The sequence below is a fragment of the Anthonomus grandis genome, chromosome 7 (genome assembly GCF_022605725.1).
Source record: "Anthonomus grandis grandis chromosome 7, icAntGran1.3, whole genome shotgun sequence".
Classification (NCBI taxonomy): Eukaryota; Metazoa; Arthropoda; class Insecta; order Coleoptera; family Curculionidae; genus Anthonomus; species Anthonomus grandis.
The window spans coordinates 29,638,175-29,651,999 of NC_065552.1; the positions used below are offsets into that span (position 1 = coordinate 29,638,175).

The 13,825-nt window shown below is 33.1% G+C and overlaps 1 protein-coding gene across 1 annotated transcript in view; it reads left to right on the forward strand.

Annotated features, from left to right (window-relative positions):
* The first annotated feature begins 3,592 nt into the window (after nucleotides 1–3,592).
* LOC126738509 (T-box transcription factor TBX1-like) overlaps nucleotides 3,593–13,825 on the forward strand; it is a 57,677-nt gene continuing 47,444 nt past the window's right edge. Inside the window, exons 1-2 of the mRNA XM_050443880.1 lie at nucleotides 3,593–4,217; nucleotides 13,383–13,590. Of these exons, the coding sequence (XP_050299837.1) occupies nucleotides 13,419–13,590 (172 nt within the window). The 5' untranslated portion in view covers nucleotides 3,593–4,217; nucleotides 13,383–13,418. The remainder of the gene's footprint in view (nucleotides 4,218–13,382; nucleotides 13,591–13,825) is intronic.

The following is a 13,825-nucleotide window of genomic DNA, read 5'->3' on the forward strand; positions in this document are numbered from 1 at the left end:
TTTTTCGCGGGAAGGGGTGGTGAATTTTCACAATGTGCATGTTTGTGCAGCAGAGAATCCGCACGAAATTAGGCAATCTCACCACCAGGAGCACTTTAGCCTTAATGTATGGGTAGGTTTAGTGGGAGATGAGTTAATTGGTCCTTTCTTTTTTCCTAGAATTTTAGTTGGCGATACTTATTTAGACTTTCTACAGCACCATTTAAATGGTTTACTAGACAATGTACCTTTAAATGTGCGAGCGAACATGTGGTTTATGCATGACGGTGCTCCCCCTCATTTCCGTATAACAGTACGTGACTATTTGAACTTTATGTTTCCTGAGAGATGGATTGGTAGAGCAGGCCCAATACCATGGCCTCCACGTTCCCCGGACTGCAATCCTCTGAATTTTTTTTTCTGGGGATATGTAAAAAGCCTCATCTATAATCCTGGTCAAGTGCCTTCGCTCGAGGTCCTAAGGCAAAGAATTATTGATGCCTTTGAAACAATAAGAAATACTCCCGGAATTTTAGAGCGAGTAAGACAATCTATGAGAAGACGAATGGAGGCTTGTATTGCAGCGGGGGGTGCGCATTTCAAGCACTTTTAAAAAAAAAAAATTGTTTCTCAGAAGTTTATTGTTTATTTAAAAAATAATTAATTATTATGTTAATAAATGTTAAATAATTTTTCAACCAATTTTTGTATTTTTATAAACCGCCATTCTTTAATGTAAATAATTGTTCATCAATTTATTGAAAAAACCTCAATAACAAAGTTTCAACAATAGCAAAACCAGTCTACCTATTTATTGTTAAATGTTGTGCCGCTTAAAAAATGTCCTAAAACAAATAGTCAGAGCCTACTGCTTAATATATTATCTGTTTAAATTTTAAATATTACGTTATTGGTAGCCTTTTATTAATCGGTGATTTTCTCAAAAACTATTCGTATTATCAAAAAAATGCAAGAGACATAAAATTTAGATTTTTGTATGGCCCATATTCTGGTGTAGCTTAATTTTTAAAAAAATGTATGCGTACATAAAATTTTGGCCGTCAAAAGTGTGCACTTCCTCAGTTTACCCCTTAAAATTAGTTTTACGCCTTTTCTAAGATAAAAAGTAAATAGACCGCCTAAAATAACGGGAGTATTCCAAATTTTGTTAAATTTAATGTAAAACTGTAGACACAGTTTTAAAAAATCGATTTTTTTACACTTCTTGCGATGTCTGTAGCTTGAAGGGGGTGCATTTTAGGACCCATATTTATAGGAAAAAAAAGTCTTATTTTGACCTCAGGAATACGCCCTTAAAATATATGTAGTGAATTTTGAAACACCCTGTATATAGTTTTGAGCTTGTCCGCTTTATCTACAAATTCCGTATTACTATTGTAATCTTTAATGACAAGTAGGATGAATTCTGGACAAGGACAAATGGTTTCCTTCTCACCATCTTAATCATAAAAATATTACAGAACCTCACATGTAATTTATTTTATTTCATAAGGAATAAAAGGTGACATTTTAGTTCGTAAAATCATAGAATAAAACACGATTTTAGCTCCACTTTATGTTGACGGCTTTGTGGTTTTATTTGACACCACTTGATTTTTACCAAAAACACATACCCACTAATATATTTTATTATAACTGCAATAATAAGCATGCTACTATAGACAATTACTAAATATCACTTACCAGCTATTTAAAAAAAAAATCAGAAGAAACACAAACTTTTAAAATTTAATTGTAAAACATAAAATTGAGTGGCGTCCGAATCAAGCCGTGTATTTTTTTTCGTTAGATGGCGATACTAACCCATAATGTTTTAGGTGGTATCTCGGTGAACCACAAAGCGCGAAAGGGTTAAAATATACTTATGTACAATATTTATTTTTTATGCAATGAATTATTGTGTAAGCCTCCTTAAACCAAAATGCAGTATCTCAAAATTGACCCACTAAAGGTTTTATAAATAATAATAAGTTCTTTTAAATTTAAAAATGTTCTGATATTATCAAATTTATAAATTAACTTTTTAGGCCTATTTGATAGATATTCAGTATATATATGTCATTTAAGATTTTGATCAAATTTGAAGATATTTAGTCTGTAAAACTTTCTTTATTCGATAATTACGTTCAATTGAAACATATGAATAATGTGGTCTGTATACCTCAGAAAAGGCAATGCAATTTTTTTTTGCTACATTCAGGCTTAATTTATAAGTTTCCAACCAGTTTTTTACTTCATTCAGGCCTTCTATAACATACTGTTTTGTTTGATCCCAACTCGAACCATTAAAAAGTAAGGCAGTCATCTGCATATGAAATATTGGTTCCATTTATTAGTTTAATATCAAGAAGAGAATTTGGGTAATTTATAAACAAAATTGGGACAATTACAGTACCTTGTTGCACTCCTATTTTTATAATTTCGCCATTGCTTAATATATTATTGACCTTAAAAAATTATCCTCTATTTTATAAATAATTTTTCATTCTTATAATATTATATAAATAATTTCAGGCAAGTGTCATTGCGCTTCTCCTTATTTCATACTGATTTAGAACTTGTGTCGAACGTATGTGGTACCGTATCGAAGGCCTTAGCCAGGTCAATAAAAACACGAGGACATTTTCTGTTATTGTTCAAATGGCTATAGTGATATCAGAAGAGAGTTCGCGTAAAGCATCTGTAGTACTACGACCTAGTAAAAACCCCTAGTGTTAATTTGATATAATATTAGGCCTATTTAGGAAGTCTAATAATCGATCTTTTAAACTCTTCTCGAAAATTTTAGCAAAACATGTAATTTGCGTAATTCGACAGTAATTGCCTATAGCATTTTTAGGTCCTAATTTGTGAATAGGGGAGATTTCAGATTTTGAATATGTTTAATTAGTTCATTTTTATTCATTTTTAATAACCGGAGATAAAAACATAGATCGACTATAAGTTTTTTGAAGACATAGGATATTGTTGGGTTTTGGAATATTTGTAAACTTATCGAAAGTTTGTTCATTAGTGTCGTCTCTTATAATTTCATACATCTTCTTCACATAATTTTTTTGCTTTGTTAATTTTGGTTTTTATAAAAGGTTCTTTTTTGTTTTTCTATTATTTTAGTTAACTCATTTTGAACTTCTGTATTGTAGTTATTGATCAGTTTTCTTTTAAATTTGCCTCTATGTCTAATTGAAAAGATAATACCATTTGTTATCAAATTTTTAATTGTTTTGAACACATTAATATTTTCTGAACAGTTTACATGTTTAGTAAAAACTTCCGAGAAAGTTGTCATTGTTCTGCTTCAGGGTCATTAATGCTTTTAATTATTGTCCAGTCTTGATCTGCCAATAGTTTTTTAGTTTTTGATAATTCGTAGACTTTTTATTTATAATATTTTCTACACTATTATGTTGCATATGTGAGTGATTTATGGGGCTGCATTTTAAGCTAATATTCAACAATATGACACAGCTGTCCAAAACAAATGGTTTTAGTTCCAAGTTACGATAATTTTTACACACTTGCATCATGCATTTAAATATTATTACTTTAAGTCATTGCAAACTGCCATATGCCAATTGAATATAGTTCACCTTGTCCTGTTTTCCACGCACTAAAATCCGCCAAAATTCTCACCTGTGCATCCTACAAAAAAAAATTACATCATATGTCAGTCAAAATTATCCCAAACTACTGGCATCCCGTCAAAAATCCTCTCGCTACCTGCACTTCAATCTGAAACCCGCCTCTCACCCAATCCATCTCGTTGAAAGATCCCTAGCCACACCCAGACTCCTAAAATACCATTTGACTGAGACACGGATGCGTGCCCGATACCCTGGAACGAGTGGAAACGAGACGGGATTTGGAACAGAGTTACTTAAGTACAATAAGTGGGAGAAGGAGGGATTAGGGGGTGGGGTCTAAGAAAAATTAAAAAAAAAACTCTTCGTTCCAGAAGGAACTCTGTCATGGCCAACGCTGACAGCATGTGTGAAAACCCTCAGTCAGTCATCAAACTTCATTAAAAGTGGAAATCGCGAGCAGCGGGTGTTTGAGTCGTAGGATAAGTTGACTTTACGTACACGGGGTGGAAGTGCTGGTGTGGAAAAGTGCGTGTCAACTTGGTCATTTGTTTTTCGCGCCGTGCATCGCCGTTCAATTTTTATGCTTAATAATTAATAGTTCTGGTGATTTGTATTGTGGACACTATTTTAATGGTATGTAAAACGGTGGATAATATATAATGATTTATGGTTGGCTTTTTAAAGAAATGATCTCAGTTAAGAGTAAGGTCAAGAAATAGGCATTGGGTTTGGAAAGTATCGTAAAGAAGTGAAAATATTTAATTTTTATTTAACTCAATATAAGTGGTTGAGTATTGAATTTCTTAAATGCTAAGAATAAATTTAATATAAGCTTGGGCCAAGACAATTAATCAAAAAAATTAAGTTTTAATAAATATTGTTAAGAAGAAATTACAGGTTGTAGATGTATTAAAGCTCTTTGCTTTAGTAAGATGTACTAAAAATATTTCAAACATTTGATATTATACTAGTTGATTGGGGAGCAAGAAACAATAATTAAGAAATATTGGAAATATTGACATTCCTAACAGTAATTCCTTATCGGGAATGTACTGTGTGAGTATTACTTTTATATTTATACTACAATTAAACTTCTTATGAGCGACGGTTTTACTATATCTGTTAGTTGAGGTGCCTGCTTAAAACTATAAAATTTAAGTACAAACATAGATATTTATTCGAATAAGTATCAGCCAATATACATATATGTATCAAAGTTACTTACTATTTATATTCTAAGATACTCTATTAACCCATAATTTGAATCTCTTGCTTAAGGAGACTGGATTGAAAACGATCTAAATTTTTGTGCTATAAGAATCCAATGTAGTCGTCTTTTACACAACTTTTTTAATCAGTAATTATTTTCATAGCCATACTATACGCAGTGTTGGTGCTATCATCTGCGCCAAGCTCAACATCGCTATCTTCTATGACAGGATCATAGTCCGTCATATTACCAATAGCGTCGTCAAGGTTTAAACTTATTTCTTTCGTTGCTGCAATACCATCAATTCCAATATAACTATTAAGGTTTTCCTCTGTTATGTACATTTCTGAGGCATACCTTTTCATTGGAATTATTGTAGATAAAGGCATATATAGTCTTTCCGATGTTAATTGAATAATGTAGATCACTTTTATTTTTGTGAAGCAAGCGTTTTAAAAAAAATTTTGCATGGTTGTTGTAGTTGCTGACGAAACTTTATCACAAGCAGCTTTAAGCTGCTAAAACAATTATGGACTTCGTTTATTCTAAACCAGTTTCTTGCTTAATCCATTTTTGATAAAATGTGCTTCAATATTAACCCTCGATAATAGAATTTACATTTTTTTATGATACCTGGTCTAAACGTTAACACATTGAGGTAGTATTACTACTTAACAAAAAAACTTTTAATTTTTTGTAACTTTACCTCACAAAACTAATAAAATTTTTAGTTTTAACCTACTCATTCTTTTATCAAAATTAGGCAACCACTAATTCATAATGTCTTGTATCCACGCTTTTTTATTAGACTTGCAGAATACCGGCAAGCCTCTCACTGTTACATTTTTGGGACGGACCACTTTCATCACCAATTTTTTCGGCAGTTGTAATTATAAATAAATTGTAAGACCTTCTTTGGATAAAACTGCTTTGTGATGTTCTTGAAAATTTTCCATTGCTGTATTTGTCAGACCTAAAGACGAGAGTTTTATGCGGTAAAGCTCAGCAGAAAAGGAAATTTTCATCTGCATGGTACATATCTTCTTGCCGAGGCCCAAGGAGCAGTACAGGCAATTTAATTCTAATCTGACTTACGTTGTCTTAACTAATATCTGATGAAACTTATTGCATCTCGTCTTTTACTTCATTTTTCCAGTCAATCAGTGAATGCGCAAGAGTCTTTTTTGTCACAGACGAAATTCTTCATGACCGGTAGTTCTTGAACTCCCAGTAGTGTTGGACTCGGAGCCCGGTTATCCATTGGTACCAGTTGATTTTCTGCACTGCAGTCTGCTTTGTTGCAATCTTACTCCATTTACTCAGATGTACTCCGACATGTTCAGTTCTGTTGTTTCTAGGACGTCTAGTATTGCTTCGTCCAGGACCGTTGCTCTGGTCTGGTTGAATGTAAAGAGTGGTTTCTTACCTCTTTCTCTGAACCTTTACATAACAGTGTATCTACTTTCTTGAGTCTATGTAGCTGTCTGGTAGGGTGCATGGTCTGTGAGCAGCTCTGCTACCTTTCATATCTGTTGCCTGGAGTGGCTCAGTGTGTTCTCACCCTTCTTGAAGGGCGAGCTGCCCAAACTGTTTGGAGACTTTCAGCTCTGGCAGTTGTTCCCAGTAGTTTTTATGTTCAAGTTCTAACTAGTGTCTGATATCCCCTTTTCGGGTTTTATCGCTGATATAGCATGTTGGGTCTGGAAATATGAGTCTATTGCTCTCGTCTATTTTGCTTTTTATCCACGAGATCCTCCTGGCACTTTTGTGCAGTCTTTGACCTAGTCTTAAACTAGCCTAAAGCGATTATTGCTGCCTGTACTGATTGCGAAGCTTTGACGCCTTGGCACCCCTTTTCCCATCAGTAGGACATAGGTCTAAATACCTATTATGTTTGCCTGTGAGTTTATTGCTTCCAGGCTCAGATTCAGCGTGAGTTGCCTACCCTTTTGTTCATCCTCTAGATGTTTGATCGCATGTGTAAATACATACAGTGAGCCGCCTTGCCTAAGTCGGGTAACTTCTCAGTTGTCCCTTTCCCTCCTTAATTACAAAGGATTTGTCTGACTGTGTGGCCTTGGTTTTGTCCATATGTGGCCTTGGTTAGTGCCCTACGTCTAAGCTATTGTATCTTGTCGAATAGGGCATTATGTTCAACTTACATTATGATCGTTGCACCATTCGACAGTAGCCCTTGTGCTTTTGATATTATTTTATATCTAAAGGTGGTTTCTAAGGCAGCAGTTGTTGACGTCGCTCCTGCTATACTGAGAGACGCTGTTCTTTATGTTTGGTTTAGTATCTTAATAACGGTACGAGAATGGGAAACCAATTGACACACACTTTGCCAATTTAAGGTTCATCACGTCTTAAAATCCCTTTTTTGGGCGGTATTGTTTTCTGACTTTTACAGCAGGAGAACGTTGAGTTATTCTTAGCGACTTCCGTACAGATACGGCTTCATTTTCCACCGTGTTAACAACTTCTATTTTTTGCACGTACGCTAAGGCGCTTTCATTGTTTTCGAAAAGAAGCTCAATCATTTCTACCTTTCTGCAACTGAGAACACCATCATTGACTATTTTAAAATGTTCAACAAATTCCCACCACTTCACTCATTGCAATTATTGGACCACCCTACATATCAAGTTTGTATGTCAAGCAAAGGGAATAAACTTGTACTATTTGGTTGGCATACTGATTGAATTAAATGACAAATAACTAGCATAGGAATGTATTCTCATTGGTATATTATTTAAATAAAACATTTCAATAAAACATATTTTTTCTAAGTCGATGGTCTTAATTTTATGTACAAAATTTTTTAAATATCCCTATTAGGAAAAGCCTAGAGGTCTGATCAGGGATCATGCCAGCCATTCTATTGAGCCTCATCTGCCTATCCATCGACTTGGAAATATTTGATTTAAGTACTGCCAGATATTGATTTGCTAATTGGGTTATACAAATTATGACGACTAAGAATTGATATAAAATTATTAATTTTTCAACACCATTTTGCTGCTGTATTAGTACTCCTACTCAATTTTAATTGAAGGCTCTAAAATAAATAAATTATTAACTATCCAATTTTTAAAACAGTGCGCTTTGAGATATGATGGGTAGAACGGTAAGAATTCTTTCGAATCCATGAACTTACAATAGCGTTGTAATGCTCTATAAAAGGTAGATTTATGACAACAACAAATGTGTAAGATAAAGAGGGCTGATGTTCTATAAAGTTTTGCGATACATAATAAAAAGCTTTTTTAAGAATAAAAATTAATTTATTGACATGGAAGGCTTTTTCAATTTTTTTTTCTCACTAATTTAATAATTCGGTCAGATTTTTAGTCCCATTATTTTCTAAAATCAAAATCCTTTTTTTTTTAATCAAAATAAAATTATCAACATGGTAGTCATTGTCAGCTCACTTGAACCCACTAATTCGATGGTAAAATTAAAAATTTTTTTCATTTTTTCAACTTTTCAAAAATCGAAATAAGTTAAGACATAATATTAATTTTTAGCTAATTTTGTCCCACTAATTCAAAATTTTGTTTATTTATTATTATTGTTTACTAAAACTCATATCACCAACATGCTACTCTTACTCTATTAATTTTTTTACACTAATTTAATGGTGTAACTAGCTTTTTAGTACTATTAAAAATTCATCGAAATGATACTCGTCTCATCTCATTTTGTTTATTGCAGTGAATTATATTAAATGAGTATCAAAAATGAAGTCTTTTCTCTAGGTTAGCTCACCTTCTAGCGTTTACCATTTTAGAAATACCAATAGTATTTCTTTTTAGTACATTAAACATTGGTACTATCAAACTATTATAACATACATACGTACCTATAATATACTATATTGACCTTTTTGTTTTATAATATATTTTATTTGTTTCTTGTGAAGACCAATAAGCTATCAGATTTTTTCTCAGTTAATGTATTCTTTACAATTAATACAGGGTATCAATTTGAAAAAGTACCGCCCGTTAAATTTCTGCCGCTGTATAAAATTTCAAAATTATTAATTAAATTAAGACCATAAAGATATTTATTTTTTTAAGTAATAACTATTGTAATGAAATAGAACATAAAAAAGTAATAAAAACTTACTTAATTTATAAAATGTTTAAAATGTTGTCCATTCTTTTCCAAACAGTAATAAAGTCTGCTCTCAAACTCCTTTCTAACATTTTGAAAAACTTCTGCCTGGATTTCTCTACACGCGGCTGTGATTATTATTTTTAAATCTTCCAAATCACTATTAGGTTGTGTTTTAAAAAAACATTGATAATTAATAAATATCCCCATAAAAAAATCTAAAGGTGATAAATCGGATGATCGTGGTGGCCATTCAATTGCACCGCATCGACCAATCCATTTACCAGGAAATCTATCATTTAACCACTCTCTAACCGGAAGAAAATAGTGTGGTGGAGCTCCATATTGTTGGAAGTGTAATAAATTTTCTTGCAAAATCATATTACCCGCTACATCAGTTTGATTTTCTAAGCTAGATGTTATTAAGAGATCTATTGTGTGTGATTCTTCCAGCAGATTAAGGTAGAGTTCACCGGTTAGATTTTCTTTAATAAATATTAGTCCTGTAATAGAATTTACAAGAATACCAGCTAAAACATTTATCTTCTCTAGATCTGTGACCTTCTCTAAAAATTCGCGGATTTTCATTACTCCAGTAGCGACAATTTTGTTTGTTGACATTTCCATGAAAAAAAATGAACACTAATGAATCAGTAAAGCAAATATTTTGTACAATAGTTGGGTTTTCGTTTATAAAATTAGTCATTATTTCACAAAACTCACTTCTTTTAACAAAATCGTCATCACAAAGCTATTGCAAAATTAATTGCTAAGTTTCCATAAACTTAGCAATTAATTTTAAAACATATTTATGATTTAATTGACTATTAGGATATCTTTCGTTAAACAATGCTGCCGTTCTTCTTGCACATCTTTGACTTTCCTCGTAAATAAGAATAATTGAAGAGCGGAAATTAGAAAGGGCTTAAGTGCCAAAAAAAGGTTTTGAGATAATAGAGAAAAACTAAATAAAAGCCAGAGAACTTTTTTAAGTGAAGCTTTATTAAGAATTATGCATTTAAATTGAAACGGAAGACCTACTTCTTAACAAAAATTTGCAAACTAAGCTTCTTACTACAAAATAAAAATGTTTAAACAAGTAAAATTAGGAAAAGGCCGAAGTGCCATAACTGATTTTGAGTATAGAAATATTCATAAAATACATTTTACTTCTTTTTTTGTTCTAAACCATTGTCTTCAATCTGAAGTAGCTGTTTATAAAAACGTTGGTGTTCTGGATTTTGAAGATAAGGAATCATGCTTCGAAGAGATACCTTTTTATTTTCCGACACCTTACTTTCTGATGGCAGCTTCAATATATTAGCCTATGAAATGAGAGTCCAGAAGATTAAGTTTTTATCTTAATAAGTGTAGAATTCGTAGCTTCGATCGTTATTACTGTAGGTTTACTGATATTTAACTTGGTAGTGTTAATATACTCATCCGCCTCTTGTTTTAGGTCCCAAAAGCCGCATGGAGTCATGTCAACAACATTAAAAGATGGAGCGTACCTTGCAGATTTTACTATTGCTTGGAGGTCTGAGGGGCTTTAGATACTTTCTTCCGTTTTTCCACTAAAGCAAAATCTCTTTCGCAGGGCATAAAACTATGGCCACTTACAAGAAATATCTGTTCAATAGTGTGGAAAACACCATTGGCCACCAAAAAGATCAATGTAAACAATAAAATTCTATTCTTATTTTGGCCCCCGCAATTATCACACCATATTACCAAATGCTTCTTAAGGGTCAATCCACGATTAACAATGTATAAAAGACATGATGTAATTTCGTTGGCTCCACGAGAAGCTACTCACTTGTGCCACATACACATGTAGGCCTCATTTGTATCCCCAATATAAACTCCTAAGTTGTAGCAGGACAGCTGCGACAGGTAGAACATGTCGCTGTGTGTCAATGATGGAACAAACATGACCTGCTGTAGATCCATGGATAAACAACACTCTGTGCTTTCGGGATCTTGAGACTCAATCGTATCTTGCTTTAATATCTCCCTTGCCCTTTCGGCCTTTCGATGATGGATTTCCAGCTGATCTTTTGCAGATTGACTTGACTTAATGTTGGCTTTAATTTGACACTCTAGTTTGTCACATGTGCTACACGTATCAACTCGTGGTCTGTGGAAACTTAGGTTGGGAAAATCCTTGATGAAAACAGATCTATAAAATTTGTATGTGACTGGCGAATCTGGGTGTAATTGCGTAAAAGCTTTAAACAGTCGGTGGATATTTAAGTCAGGACTAAGGTATTCTTTTTCGGATTTGGCCCTTGAATAATTACCAACTTCCCTTGGTATCATGTTTACATGATTTTTTACCAGAAGACGATCAGCTTCAGAAAATTTTGGAGTAGCATGTCTGGTACGTTTATCATTATAACAGGTCTCACCCATTTTCTTCTTTTCAATGAGGACCCGTACTTTTTTATCGTTAACGCCGAATGTATTCTGAAACGTTTTCTTACATACCCGTTCAAATTTTCCTTGGCCATTAGGAAGGGAGTAATATATTGTTGCTTGACGTCTGCTATTTTGCTCATCCTCATACGAACCATGTCGCCTTCTTTGAACATCACAAACACTTATAAGCCCCATTAGACAAGTGCTTTGTGTTTTCATATTTTGTGCATGGTACTTTTCAAAAAGAGAACGTCTTCTTTCGTGGGTAACACCTTTGCAGCTGAACTTACATTTGCATGTAATCTACAAAAAAAATAAACAAAGTTATAACCGGAAAAGAAAACAGTAGCTATTTTCGCGGAGATCATCCCGAACCGGATCTAAACACTAAGGCCTACCCTACAAATACATTCACAAACCAACGTCAACACACATACCATTTTTTTAGTGTAATTCCTGCCTTAGCGTTAAGAACCGGTTCGGAATAATCTCCGCGAAAATAGCTAATAAGTTTGTATTCCATACCTGCTGTTCTGGATAGTTCTTTTCAGATACTATCTTCTTTTTATAAGTTTTGTATGACTTTCCACTTGTTTCTAAACGACTCTGTTCACTTCTAAATGAATCACTGCCTTTACTTCTCTTTTTTCTTTGGGTTTCTTCCATTATAATGTATTTCAAATCAAGAAATTACCACACAACGTACATGTGCAAATGTCTAGACATAACTAAGGTAATAAATATACTTAGGACCTTTCTAAGGAAAATGCTTGCGCACATAAAACTATCGACATTTACATTTACGACTCTTATAAAGGTAAAAATGTAATTTTGGCACTTAGAACCTTTAATAGGACATAAAGCATGGCACATAGAACGTTTCTATGTAAAAAAACTGAATTTCGGAAATAAGGCACTTAGGCCCTTTCTAATTTCCACTCTTTAATTTCCGTTCTTTGATCAAGATTAAACACCATTTTTTAAAAAATACTTAAAAGCGCACAACGCTTGACTTTTTTGAGTTTTTTTGACAACTTTTTAACTCATTTGTCAACCGTTACTAAAGTGATTACCACGCAGGTTCTAGTTGAGGATATCTATTATGTTTGCTTGATTTTTCGCAAACTTATTAATCAAAAGGTCGACTATGTGGTATTTTTAAAAGACAAATAAAAGACCTTTAAAATGAGGTATCACTCGACCTCCCATTTAAGATTTTAGAGGTTATGTCCGCCCTCGCCAGGGGGCTGCTGCAATTTGATTGAAAACTAACCTAAAAAATTTCCCCCTCACAAATAAATTTGATTTATTTTTGGAAATTTGTAAATTTTATTCAGAGGCAGAAATATAGAGGGTGGTACCTTTTCAAATTGACACCCTGTATATTATTATTATATTATATGATATTTTTATATTATATTATTTCTATTTTAAAAGCGTAGTACAGATAAGTAGGTTAGATAAAAGGGTGGGCATCTAGATATCTGAAAAAATAAATTATAAATAGAAACACCCCTATTATTATTAGTACTATTTATTATACGCAATAATAACTACGTATCACCCAAATCTTAGTTACTATACCACATATTAATCAGTTTTAACAACCTGATCGCTAATCAAATAGCTTCTTACATATTACTTCCCAAAGTAAAACTCTTTTAAAAGCTCGGTAACATCTATTTCAAACTTAACGGGTTAAAAAACGAACTCCGGCCATCGTAGTTCAAAATCCGCATAAATCAAACTCTAGACGCCACATTTCCCGAGAGTTGATTAAATATTTTCAAAAAGATCGCCAAGTGAGCGTGTCGTCGCTGTTAATTTCCAGTTATCATACTCTCACGAGATGTGTAGAGAATTTATAAGCCAGTTGGCTTCGACTTATCAACAACGCATTGCACATTCCATGACAATATTATACTACTTGCTTTTCTAAATTATTAATTGAGCCGGATACTCTCACGAGATGTGTATTTCTTGACCTAACCCAAGGAATTTTAAAATGTGTTATAATTTTAATGATATTGACGTAAATCTTTCTATTTCAGATTACTAGAATCGATCCAAGATCGTTTTAAAGCAACATGCATCCGCACCAAACGCAATATAGTGTCCACAACAAAGACAATAGTGTTTCTAGTGTTAGTCCATCTATGGACACTAGCTCAGTCTCGTATCATTCCCAATTTAGTTATGGAGGAAATGAGAATTGGACGTATGGCAGTTCAAATGTGACACCTATGAAACAGATTGAAGGTATAGACTAGCATTACTTTATTTGAAGAAGTTAATTTTGATCATCATTTATTAAAAATAAAAATTGTGAAATATTTTTGGTTATGTAACTTCATTATTAGTCTGTTTGAATACCTTCATTAGACGTGGACATGTGGTTAACAACATCAATTCAGACTAGTGCAGAAACAGCACATTTGTTGACTGATATACTGCTGTCAAATACTTCACAAGATTTCAACAGGTGAACGATGTC